General features: G+C 56.1%; 2 protein-coding genes across 7 annotated transcripts in view; one reads left to right on the top strand and one right to left on the bottom strand.

The window, feature by feature from the left end:
• Positions 1–3,905, top strand: part of USP7 (ubiquitin specific peptidase 7) — a 69,153-nt gene extending 65,248 nt beyond the window's left edge. For 4 of the 6 annotated variants that reach the window (XM_036409114.2, XM_036409116.1, XM_045571296.1 and 1 more), the window contains 5 exons: positions 849–948; positions 1,567–1,686; positions 1,895–1,966; positions 2,085–2,175; positions 2,608–3,905. In XM_036409114.2, the coding sequence (XP_036265007.1) occupies positions 849–948; positions 1,567–1,686; positions 1,895–1,966; positions 2,085–2,175; positions 2,608–2,714 (490 nt within the window). In that variant the 3' untranslated portion in view covers positions 2,715–3,905. Of the gene's footprint in view, positions 1–127; positions 322–848; positions 949–1,566; positions 1,687–1,894; positions 1,967–2,084; positions 2,176–2,607 lie in introns of those variants that run through there. The other 2 variants (XM_036409118.2, XM_036409119.2) reach the window with 2 other exon arrangements.
• A 5,257-nt stretch (positions 3,906–9,162) lies between these two features.
• LITAFD (LITAF domain containing) lies at positions 9,163–12,335 on the bottom strand. The gene is made up of 4 exons (XM_036409122.2): positions 12,221–12,335; positions 10,787–10,936; positions 9,479–9,623; positions 9,163–9,289 (listed from the first exon to the last, which is right to left on the bottom strand). The coding sequence occupies exons 1-4, from the start codon at positions 12,333–12,335 to the stop codon at positions 9,181–9,183; spliced, it is 519 nt and encodes a 172-aa protein (XP_036265015.1). The 3' UTR covers positions 9,163–9,180.
• Positions 12,336–12,780: the final 445 nt, after the last annotated feature.

Genomic DNA, 12,780 nt, shown 5'->3' on the forward strand with positions numbered 1-12,780 from the left:
CCTGCAGTGTGCTGGGGACACAGCCAGCCAGAGCCCTGGCCTGTTGCCAGACTCACCTCTCAGCCGGTTTTCACAGCAGTTTTTAAATATTTCACAGTGAAGCCATTTCCCCCTCCTCCCCTTCCAGTCTCCTGACATTAACTACCTAGAGTAAAAATGTGTGCTTCAGATGGGAAAGCCAAGCAGAGGAAGGATGCGATGTCAATAGCCTGAAACTGGAAAAGCTGCTGGGCTTGCATTTGTGAAATTGGGCAACGTTCAGTCTGGACAGTAGCTGCAGATATGATGACCACTTTTTATTTCAGAAAGCTGGGCGCTTTTTTCATTGATATTTTTTGAGAAAGTGGAGGGGGAGGGTTCAGAAGAGAGAGAGAGGGGGAGAGAAAGAGAAAGAAACATTAATTTGGGAGAGACGAATCAATTGGTTGTCTTCTGCATGCGTCCTTTGATCCGAGTGCCAACCACTGAGCCAAACTGGACAGGGCTGGGCGCTCTTCTTATGTCACCTCACAGTCAGCGCAAAACTGCCCTTGTGGCTATTGGCTCCCAGCTTGTTTTTCTCTAATATTAATATTTGGAGCCCCTTGTCCTCCAAAGGCTCGGTGAGCACAGCTTCTCCAGCCCTGCCTCGAGTGGGTTTAGAGGGAGATGCATTAGCTCCAGGGACTCAGCCTCACCGAGGCCTGAGGTCACTCCCCTTAAATCGCACGCTCCAGAGTGCTGCTTTCGACAGCTCCAACCTTTGAAAATGAAAGAAGACAAGCAAATCTTGATAGCTTTATAATAAGAAAACAATTTGTCTGTGTTTACCATGAATTTATATCTTTTCCCCCATCCTGTTTGTACAGGCTGCTAGAAATTGTAAGCTACAAAATTATTGGTGTGCACCAAGAAGACGAGCTATTAGAATGTTTATCTCCTGCAACGAGTAGAACGTTTCGAATAGAGGTAACTGCCCTGTTCCTGGCACCAGGGAGAGTTCTGGGTCCTTGGTGGGTGGGGCAGCTATCAGCCGCATGTCCGATTGTCTTACTGTGGTAAAACCTCCGTAACGTACTCTGTACCATTAAAAATGTACATTTCAGTGGCATTAAGTCCATCCACACTGTTGAGCACTCGTCACCACCACTCATTGCCACAATCCCCATCTTCCCTCGGTAAAACTCCATACCCACTTACATCTCCCTCTGCCAGTCCCTGGCAACCACCACCCCACTCTCTGAATTTGACTACCCTAGGTGCCTCATATAAGTAGAATCATATATAGTCTTTGTACGTAAACATTAATTTTAAATATGGGCCACCAGATGAATCTGTCCCAAATCTGGGTCCCTGTTGGTTTCTAGGGTTGCTCAATTCCCACAGTAATTGGAAAAACCCATAATTTTCCTTAAAAAACTTGGGTGTTTTCTGATTCTGAATTCTTACCATTCTAGCAAGCCCCAAACATGGCATTTTGGCAAAAATAGTGACCTACCTACCTCATCGCAGGAGCAGGTCAGAATTAAAGTGTGTTGTCTGCACCAGGTGCTTTACTCTGCTCCCTGTGTTTAACTGTGTCCCCAGGAAATACCTTTGGACCAGGTAGACATAGATAAGGAAAATGAGATGCTGATCACAGTGGCACATTTCCACAAGGAGGTGTTCGGGACGTTTGGAATCCCTTTTTTGCTGAGGATACACCAGGTGAGCTTTACAGCTGACGGGCTGAGCATTGCACATCAAGACGCGAAGCCTCGTGCGTGGGGGGTCCCCCCCCCCCCTTTTTGATTAGTGTTGTGACTCTGGCTTCCTGCCTTTGTGGGCAGACCATGGCTTTGGTGGCGTCCCCGTGGGCCGTGAGCCCTGTCACGGTGCACATAGGCACATGGTCAGTGTCCTCTCCTGTCCACAGGGCGAGCATTTCAGAGAAGTCATGAAGCGGATCCAGAGCCTGCTAGACATCCAGGAGAAGGAGTTTGAGAAGGTACGCGCGTGCTGGACGAGTACCCGGCGAGCGGCATGCTGGAGGCGTCCTGGGAGAGCGGCCCAGACTCCGCGGAGGCGTCCCAGTTCATGGAGGAGTGTTCATTTTTGTCTTGTAGTTTAAATTTGCCATTGTGATGATGGGCCGGCACCAATACATTAATGAAGATGAGTACGAAGTAAACTTGAAAGACTTTGAACCTCAGCCTGGTAAGAGCCCTCCCACTGCTCTCCTTCTGTGTGGGTGAGGTCCAGCCGGCCAGCGGTAAGTAGCTGGAGGCGGAGAGCTCGGGGTCGAGTCCACCGTCCATTTCCACCGCGGGGAGGCCTGGGCTTGCTGACCTCCTCTGTGACAGGAGGAACAGTAGCCTGACCCCATCGAGTCTCTTAAGGATTAAAAGCTGTCTTGCATCACGTGGTGGCTAAGAGAACTAAGCTCCAAGGCCGAGGTGTGAAGGCTCCATGTGGTCGGCAGGCTCTGGCAGAGCTGCCTGTGGAAGCCGCTGAGGCAGGCAGCAGAGTGTGGGCGCCTTTTTGGCTCCAGCCCCAGCCTCACTGAACCCACACCTGCTTGCGTGGCCACCACAGGTGGATGGGCATGGTACTTGTTCTGTGGTCTCATCGCCCCTCTTTCCCCACCAGGTAACATGTCTCACCCGCGGCCGTGGCTAGGGCTCGACCACTTCAACAAAGCCCCAAAGAGAAGTCGCTACACTTACCTTGAAAAGGCCATTAAAATCCATAACTGACTTCCTCACCCGTGCGTGCAAGGCGAGGACCGCGTGTGGGTGTGCCCCTTTTAACAGCGAGGACTCTGGCACACGTGCACTCTAGCGAGTCTTCCGAGGAGGATTTGCTGCTGGTGTTCATTTTATTTTGTTGAGGCTGTTCGGTTTGGCTTCTCTGTATCTATTGACTGCCCTTTTTGAGCAAAATGAAGGTGTTTTTATAAAGCTTGGATGCCAATGAGAATTATTTTATGGTAACCACATGCAAGGCAACTGTCAGCCTATGGGGAGAAGAGGTTAGTGGGATGCGTGGCGCTGGCGAGAGGTCTTTGTCTAGTTGGCAGGGGCTGCCTGGCTGCCTGCTGGGGTCCCGCCTCCACCTGCAGCCAGGCAGTCCTGTGTTAGGCTCGTCTGACGTATTCCTTCAGTTATATTTCAATGGCCTTTTGTGCATCTGTAAAGGCAAAACAGAGAAACTCACAAGCTAATAAATAGCACTCTTTCCTTCACTGCGTGTCCTGTCGCCCCTTCCTCAGTCCTCCCCCAGCCGCCTGGGTCTTTTAATAAACTGTCTACTTCCGGCAGCCGCTACTGTTCTGCAGCCCATTGCAAAGTGGGGGCACGGAGCACAGTCCGACAGCCGTCCTGGGGTCTTTTATTCAATGGAAAGCACTGTTAAGTACAATTAAGGTGTATTACGCTGCCTGTCGGCAGACAGTGATCTCGCGTTCATACGAGCAGGTGAAAAATTATATAGAATTTCCTTAAAACACAACAGATGAACAGAGAGCCTTTTAGCAAAGAGGGCATGCTCACTAGTGGTAGTAAGCTGTTGACTTTGTATAAAAGTTAAAAGAAAAAAAAACAAAACAGGAAAAATGAAATTGTATATTTAATGAATGAACGTGTACAATTTACTGCTGGGAGGAGGTAACTTTTTTGTTGGGTGGATCTGCAGGTGACTCACTGATGTTGATATTCATTGTGTGTAGTTTATTTCAGTCCCGACCTTTTATTTTGGAGCTAAATGCCAGCTGCGTGTCTAGTTTTGAGTGCAGTAAATAGAGTCAGCAATCACACTTCTTTTCCCCCCCATTCTTTTCCAGTATTTTTTGTTTGTTTCTGTAGCAGCGGTGTACACCAACTCTTCCTGTATATTGCCTTTTTGCTGGAAAATGTTGTATGTTGAATAAAATTTTCTATAAAAATAATGCAGTGAGTGATGTGGAAGTAGAGGAAGCTTTCTGGCCTCCCCAGAAAGGGGCTTGGAAAACCTTTTCGTTTATAATAAGGTTTTACAGAGCTCTCTCGCCCCCCCCCTCACCCCACTGCCTAACCCCCAAATTTCAGTATTGCTGATGTATAGTTCTGCCTTCTTTTTTCTTTTTCTTTTTTTTGCCTTTTACTAATTTTATTTAAGTTTAAGAAATAATAGGGTTTCCCAGGTGAGCACCATGTACAAATAAGATGAATGGAAATATAGGGATGGTGGAACCGGCCGCCGGCATGTGAGCAGCCATGGCCCGCCTCAGCGCACTGATCCTGGTCCCCGGGTGGCCTGTGCCCGTGGTCCCTCTCCGGACTGCGCTGGGACGTGTGCTTTCACGCCCAGTGCTGCCCCGGGCTGGAGTGTGGATCGCATCGCCCCTCCTTCATCCAAAGAACATGTTGATTTTTTTTGTTTGTTTGTTTGGGGTTCTGGCTAAGGTAGGTTATATAGTCTTAGGTCACAGAATTCTCACCGAAGTCAGTAAATGAATCTTTTTATAAAAAAACACTTTGCAATGTGGGTGTTTCCTTTGCCCTCTACTCCCAGTTTATGGCATCAAGAGTCTTCTGAGCTCATAAAACTGAGTTTCAGGGACAGGGATGGAGATACACTGATAACTGACTCTGCCCCCCCGAGGGCGGCCCATCCTCCCTCCCTCTAAGATGTCGCTGTCTCATGATGGTGAACCAAGTCCTAGAACGCTGTGTCCCTGGCACCCACAGTGCGAGGAAGCGCCCACCGTGTGCGCACAGGAGCAGTGTGCCAGAAGAGGCTCACGTTCAAAGCACACGAGGTGAGATCGGGGCCTGCCATCGCCGTCCGTTTAACAGCAGTTCCCAGAGCACCTGCCAGTGTCTGCCCGTCCAGCATGGGGCCACCTTCAAAATGATTGCTGGCTTTCCCCAAGAGCTTCAAGTCGAATGCGTTGGAAGTGAGGCATGTGTCTCCAGTCGTGTCTGCAAGTAGCCGTGCCTAACTAATAAATACGCTTTAAAACCGAGTCTGCCGTGCTGGCTGGTGTGGCTTTGGTGCATAACGGCGCCAAGGAGAAACGGCTGCAGGGGTGACCCGGGCCGGAGCTGTGCGGCTGCAGTGAGAACAGGCTGGGCTAGAACCATTGCTCCTTGAGCAAGGCCTTCCCCGGGTCCTCTCCTCGCCTCGCGTTGCGGCCCGGGTGGTGGTTGGGGTGCTAGGAGGGTGGGTTTCTGGTTGGGAGCCGCTGTGCGGTTGAATGCATGATACGCTTTGTGCTCTGTGGGCTGCCGTGGGCCACAGCTTCGAACTGGAGCCTGAACACAGCCACAGACTGCAGTGAGGGGAGGCCAAGCCTGGGGGCACTTCATTTATAAAGAATAGGTGAAAGGCCAAGTTTGCTGGCTCCAGGACCAAACGGGAAAGGAGCTCTCTGCTGTCACGCTAGAGCCACGTTCCGCACGCCTGGGGGTCAGTGATGAGCAGCATGTCCGGCCATCGGCAGTTGTGTTGTGACCTGGCTCTCCAGCATCATCTGCCACAGCGACATTGCATGCGCCTGCCCTGTGTGGCAGCCACAAGCCACGCGTGGCCAGAATGGCCAAGAGTGTCATCTGCAAGTTGCCATGTGGCTAATGCCTACCATGCCGGGTAAAGCTCTAACCAGATGCTCCCCCTTGTGGTCTGCTGCACTGATGGGCTGGCATTAACATGAGACGGAGCACTGGGGCTCTTGTTTTCCCGACCTTCGGGGGTGACCAGGAACTGCATGGGACAGATAGGGCCGAGCCCCCCATTTCCCGATCCCAGCCACCGAGGTGTGGGGTGGCAACTTGTGCTGGTCTTTCCCCTTGCCGACCAGTGAGGAGTGGGCACCCACAGCCCTTCCAGACTCTGCGAAATGGGCATTGGGGTAGGGGTGGCAGGTTCAGGGTCTACTCCTCGCAGGCATGTGGGTGTGGGAGGGGCATGACAACCATGTCTGTGCAACTCCTCCTCCTCCCCCCCTCCCCCCCACCTCCGGTCCTGCTTCCTAGCCTCTGTCCACACAGCCGGGGTGTGGCTCGAGGTGATGGCCACTGGAAATGGCAGGAGGTATCCCCGGCTGTGACAGCCTCACTGATGGCAGAGCTGGGTTGGGAGGCCAGCATCACACCCTCCTCTGTGCTCCTGTGATAAGGGAGGTTGGGACATGTCCTATCTTGACTCTGGCTACAAGTCAGCAGTCCTCAACTTGCCACTGAGCAAGCCCCGAGGCATGTGGGCAGCCCCGAATGACAGGACGTGGGCTTGGAGGCTGACCACCTAGCTGGGCTCTCGGTGGCTAAGTACGGAGCTGGCCGTGAAACCACCTCACTGCCACGTGCCCCCCTGCCCCCCAGGTGCCCAGTGGGAGCTGAAGGAGCCCAGGACAGGGCATGGTCTCAGCGCTGGGCTCTGCCGGCAGCTCCCAGCTGGTGCAGAGACAAACCTGCTTGGAAAAGCCAAGTCAGCCTTTAGGGAAAGCTGGGCACAGGGAGACAGGCTGTGCCCCGTGGGTCCCGGCTGGTTCTACCCTGAGGCCCTGGGGCCAGGCTCAGACATGAGGCCACTAAGTGGAAATGATGCTCTGGGCCCAGGTGTGCAAGGCAGCGAGTAATATCGCCCTGGGATGCGGGGAGGGGGAGGGCTGGGCCACTCTTGAGTCTGACGCTGAATGTGCTTCTTGTGCACCTGAGTCTTCAAAGAAGCTGAAGAGTGGATTTTCAGTGTGACTTGAATATTTTCTTAACATTGGGCCGTCTAATCACACAGCCTGGGGATTGGTCCATGGCTCTCACAAGGTGCTGGCCGGGCCTTGTGAAGGTGTGTGGTGTCTGAGCCAGGTGAGTGAGAGGGCTGGGATACCAGCCCAACAGGGGGCAGTATGCCATGTGCCACCGTGACCCTGCGTCTGCTACGGACATCGCTGTCAGGGCACTAACTGCAGCTGTCTGGGCATCCAAGTCCAAACCAGCCAGCGTGGGACGAGACACCGGCCTGCAGTCAAGCTCCTCGGCTGACTCGCTCCAGCCATAGGCAAAGCCAGGCCTGCCCTGTGACCAACCCGCAAAGCCTGGCCCCTCTGCAGGGGCGTGGGCTTCCTCTTAGCCGGGGGCTGGCCAAGTCCCAGCTCATGACAGTCCTTGGGATGGTGGTGGCCGATGTGCCCATTCTCCCTCTGTGACCCGCCCTTCCCTCCGTGATGACAGTCACCCTGTTTGCGACAGCATGGTCTCCCCTTGAAATGTGGGACCAGTTGGTACCCCCCCCCCCCCCCCCCCCATGTAGACTCAGGGCCTTTCTGTCGCCCTGGGTCCATTTGGTGCCACTCTGTTCGGGTTTATTATAAATGAGGGATTGGCTCCCAGGAACTGGGGTCTAGTGTGTCAGATGTTTCACCTTCTGAAATCTCACTGAAGTGGGTCTTGGGCCCAGTTGGTGTGGCTCAGAGGTTAACATTGACCTATGAACCAGGAGGTCATGATTTGGTTCCCAGTCAGGGCCTCATCATGTTTCTGTCTTTCCCTTCTGCTCTGAAATCAATAAAAATATATTTAAAAAGATAAAATGGGTCTCTTTGGATGTGGAAATTGGGACTCTCTGTGCTCTCCAGGGCATCTGGGGGTGCAGGAAATGGCAGTGGGGCAGCTGCAGGGCTGACATTCGGTCTGGGGAAATCACCCTTCCCCCGGCTGGTGCAACCCTGGCCCTGCCAGCGCTGTCACAGAGGTGTGGCCAGAGCAGCTCTCACCTGACTGAGCGGTTGGCTCAGGAACGCCTGCCTGTGGACGGCGGCTTAATGAGAGGCCACCGCCACGCTCCAGTGCCGCCTCGACTCAGCTCTGCGCAGCCGCAGGCCGCACACGGGCATCTTCTCACCGCTCCACAGCATTTGTCTTGGGTGTACGGGTCGCGTTTCCAGCTGCTGGTCCAGTTCCTGAATCTGGACCAGCCACCGGCCCTGGGGTCATGTGCCCAGGATGGGGGAGCATTGCAGCCGACCCCGTCACACATCAGTGATGAAATGGACTTCAGAGGCCCTTCTGCCGCCTAATTCCTTCCCTCCCTTCTCTCTGAAATTCATTTTAAATGAAAACAAGGGTGGGATTATATATTTTTGTGTTTTGCCGAGTGAAATGGCCCTCGGTTGTGCCCTGGGGTTTCTGTCAGTGCTTGCCCACTCCTGACCTGACCTCATCCCAGCACTCATTTACCCACAAGCATTCGTCCTAAGCCAGTGAGGGTTTTTAACGTCTAAGCTTCCTCCAGTTCCCGCAGTCACCTCGGCCTGCAGGGTGGCTCCTGTGCTGTGGCCGTGAAGGAATTGCAAGAATTCAGCCTCTGCTTGGGGGGTGGGGACAGATGTGGGAGGGTTTCCTTCCCAGCTCCCATGAACCGGTCTGCCTCCCCCCCCCCCCCTCCGGGAAAGTGGCAGAGGCCCCAGAATAAGTGATGGCCCTGCTGGGCCCGACGGAAGATATGGGTGAGGGGGGCCGGGCAGGGCACTCCAGGGGCAGCATAGGGAGGCGTCTGGACACGTGGTGGGAGGGCAGCAGCACAGAGGCGGGGGGAGGCAGCGGCCCACTTGACCGTCAAATGTCAACTCAGTCTCAAGCCTGGAAAGCTCTAGGCAGGCGTCTGGCATAATCAGAGCTGAAGCTACTAATTCTCACCAGGTAATTGAGCTTGCTATGTTCCAGTCACTGGTTGCTGGCGAGGACCGGAGGGAGTGGGCAAGACTTGGGGCAGGGAGGCCCGGCAGGGAGGGGCTGGTGCCTCCCTCAAGGAAAGAGCAGGGTGGAGCATCAGGAGGGGAAGAAGGCGTTGTGGGGCAACAAGGGCAGCACTGGGGTGCTGCTGGGGGATGGGGTCAGAGGAGGGGCTGCAGGGAGGTGGTCCTGCCATCCCCAGCGCCCAGGGCCCCATGAGGAGATGGGAAGAGTCATCTTGAGACCTGTTGGCTGGAGAGGTGGACTAGAGGATTGAGAGGCTTAAATGGATCCATGAATGGACTGTGGCTTTTAAGAGGTCAGGAGAGGACGGACCCTGAGGAGGGCGGGCTAAGCATCCTTCCTTCGCCCGCTGCTAACAGGCCCCGCTATGTGACCAGCGGTGGGCACTGCCTCAGTTTCTTCGCAGCCCCGGGCAGGAGGGTGAGGGAACCCCAGTCGCACAGACACGGGCACTTAAAGGTGGCTTATTAGACATTTATTTCGTGGAGGTTCACAGGCGGTGGAAGCGGAAGAGTTCCTGCCCGCACACGGGACACGAGTGACTCACGTCCATGAAACTGGACATGCAGCAGGGGAGGAGACAGCAGCCCAGGACACACCTGCAGCAGGGGGCCGTGAGCCAGGGCGCGGGCTGGCTGTGCCCTGCCAAGCCTGTACTCTCCCCCTCCCCACCTGCTGCCCCCATGCTTGGCCCAGCCCAGCCGCCTCTGCCCGGTCAGCCCACCCCCCCAGCCCGCTGCCCACCCCAGCCTTCAGGCCCTCCCGCCGCCGGTCAGGTGCCCACTCACCCGAACAGGAAGAGGCCTGTGCACAGCAGCCAGCTGAGGATCCCCGGGACCGGGGTGGTCACTGTGACGACGTAGTTCCCGCAGTACGGACACACACAGTGGATGGGCATGGAAGACGCCACCATAGGCACCCCGGTGAACACAGCTTGGGGGCGGGGGCGGGAAGGGGGAGGGTCAGACCTCACACCCCTGTCCTCAGAGCCTGCCGCCACCGGGCGGACCCCCGCACAGCCTGTGCCCTCTGTGTTCTCATGCTCCCCGGGCACCCAGACCGTGCACCCGGGCCCCAGCCCCCAGCAGGCCCCCTCCGACCAGCCTCAGGGCTCAGGCCTCACAGTCCAGACACCCTGCCTCTGGCCGGGGACCCAGGGAGCTGGCAGCCTTTCTGCGTCAACCCAGTGTGTTCTCAGGACACCCGCCCTCACAATCCCTCTGGGGCTGTTTAACTCGGCCACAGCTGCTCTGTCCCACACGGTCAGAGCTCCCACCAACACCCTGCATTGCAGACAGACAGACAGACAGACACCCCCCAGCACAGCAGAAAACTCCAAAGCCGCCTTCTCGTCTCTTCCTCTTGCCTTTGTACACAGGGACCGACACAGGTACATCTGTAAGCCCTGCAGCATGTCCACAGCCCGGGGGGAGGGGGGGGCGGGGAACAGGGGGGAGCTGCGTCTCCTGTCCAGAGCCCCATTCCGGGGCCCTGGTGTCTGGCCCCCGGGGCCCTGGTGTCTGGCCCCAGGCACAGGGCCCGGCCCGGTGGACTGTCCAGAGCCACGGGGACTCGGGTTTTTCTGGGGCCCAGGGGACGGGGCGCTGGGTTTGGACACCTGGGGCCTGATGTAGCCACCCCGTTTGGCAGAGAACCAGGAAAGAACTGGCTGGAAGGGGTGACCCACGGGCTCTATGGCCTTGACAACAGCGAGGAAGCCGGGAATTCACAGCAGACTTCAGCAGCTCTCAGCCTTCCTGCTGATCCCGAATTCCCGGCAGGTGTGGGTAACCACCCCAAAGCCCAGGCCCCACCTGCGGGCGTGCATCCCCCTCACCTGTGGTTGGGGGCGTGCCTTGGCAGAGCAGATGACAGGATTCCGATCCACACCCATTTCCTGAGCACCTACTGCGTGCCAGTCCCCTCCTCCCCCGCACTGGTGATTCCACATGGGAGGGAGCCGCTCAGGGCTTCGGGCACAGCGGCCACTGGCGGCTGAGGGGGCAGGGAAGGAGGGCTTCCCAGAGGAGGCAGCTCTGTGGGGCAGAGTCGGGGAATGGCCGGGGCAAGGCGAGGAGGCGGGCCGGAGCACTCACCGGTGTGAATAACGCGAGGGCCTGCATAGTAGGCCTGAGGAGGAGCATGGAATACGGGAGGCGGCGGAGGTGCATGAAATCCTGCTCCAGGAGACGGCGGTTCGTAAGGAGGAGGACGAGGAGAGTGAGGAGATGGCGGCTGGGTTGGCTCTTTGGGGGAGAGGAAGGAAAACACATGTAGATATGAAGGCCCACTCGGTGCCAGGCACTGACTGAGCTAAACACATGGCCAGCCTGAGGGAGATGCCCATTTCACAGGACAGAATGCTGAGGCCAGGGTAACGAGTCGCATTGGTTGTATGACTAGTAGATGGAGGAGCCGAAAGGGGGACACAGGTATTTCTGACTCCAATGGGCCCTCGTTGTCCCAGGAGGTTAGACCTTCTGAGAGGTGGCGCTGGGGAGTTGAGGATGGGGAATTGCACAGGGCCCTGTACTTCCTTTCTTCTTCTTCTTCTCCTCCTCCTCCTCCTCCTCCTCCTCCTCCTCCTCCTCCTCCTCCTCCTCCTTCTTCTTCTTCTTCTTCTTCTTCTCCTCCTCCTCCTCCTCCTCCTCCTCCTCCTCCTCCTCCTCCTCCTCCTCCTTCTTTTTAAATATATTTTATTGATTTTTTAAATATATTTTTTTATTGATTTTACACAGAGGAATTGAGAGGGGAGGAGAGTTAGAACATCGATGAGAGAGAATCATCGATCAGCTGCCTCTTGCACACCCCCCACTGGGGATGTGCCGGTAACCAAGGTACATGCCCTTGACCGGAATCGAACCCGGGACCTTTCAGTCCGCAGGCCGACGCTCTATCCGCTGAGCCAAACCGGTCTCGGCTACTTCCTTTCTTTTTAATCCTCACCTGCGGATATTTTTCCATTGATGTTTAGAGAGAGTAGAAGGCAGGGGGAGAGACAGAAAGAAACATGGGTATGAAAGAGACACATCGATTGGCTGCCTCTGCGTACGCCCTGACGGTGGCCGGGCATCGAGCCTGCCACCAAGGTATGTGCCTGTTCTCATATGAGATCCCAAGGGATTCTATGAGTTACCCACACTCACATCAGCATGGCCAGAACCCTGAGCGTGACTGTAACCCTGACCCTGACCCTAACCCCCCCACCCCCCACCCCCACCCCGTCTGTCTCAGTGTCTGGGCACAGGGGCAGGCTGGGAGAGGAGGGCAGGTCCTACCTGACTTGGGGGAGTCCTTAGCTTTTATCTTTGGCTTCTTTCTGGCACTTCAGGAGAGGGCACAGGATGTGAAGGCCCACCTTGTCCCCGAGTCACACAGTCCCAGGAGGGGGACAGTGGGACTTGGGGGGGTGGGGTGAGGACTGGAGTGAGGGACCCGCTCAGCAAGGGGACACACACTCTCTCCGCTCCCCGAGGCCCGCCCTCCGCCCGTCCCGGCCTCTCCCAGCGACACCCGAAGGGCACGCTCACCCTCGGGAGGGTTCCATGTTGGGACCCCGGAGGCCCTTTGTTCCAGCAACGGTATCCGAGCAGGATCGGGTTCCGAGTTCTGAGCGGCCGAGCGCTTGTCCTCAAGAGCCCACATGGCGGCCGGCGGCCCGCGCACAGGAGTGAGGCTCTGAGCCTCCTCGGGGCCGGGCCCCAGTGGAACGGCCATAGTGACGTGTGTCCTCACAATGGCTGAGGGAGCTTCCCAGCCCTGCAGGGGGCAGCCTGCCAGGCGCCCGGCTGGGACCCTCTGGAGACGGGCAGAGTGGGTGCCCCTGTCAAGGGCAGAGTGGGTGCCAGTGCCCCGGTCGCCCAATGAAACCTGCTGCTCAGTTGTTTGGTCATCCCTCCCTAACCCCCCTACCAGCCTTGTCTTCCCACACAGCCTGCTGTTCAGTTGTTACTGTGAGGACATTGTGACCAATTTGCATATTACCCTTTTATTATTATAGATTATTATTATAGATGGTTCTGGAGGATTGAAGTCTGAAATCAAGGTGTCCATAGGGCCATGCTCACTCTAACGGCTCTTGGGAAGGCTC

This window comes from Pipistrellus kuhlii, unplaced genomic scaffold (genome assembly GCF_014108245.1).
Source record: "Pipistrellus kuhlii isolate mPipKuh1 unplaced genomic scaffold, mPipKuh1.p scaffold_m20_p_4, whole genome shotgun sequence".
Lineage (NCBI taxonomy): Eukaryota > Metazoa > Chordata > Mammalia > Chiroptera > Vespertilionidae > Pipistrellus > Pipistrellus kuhlii.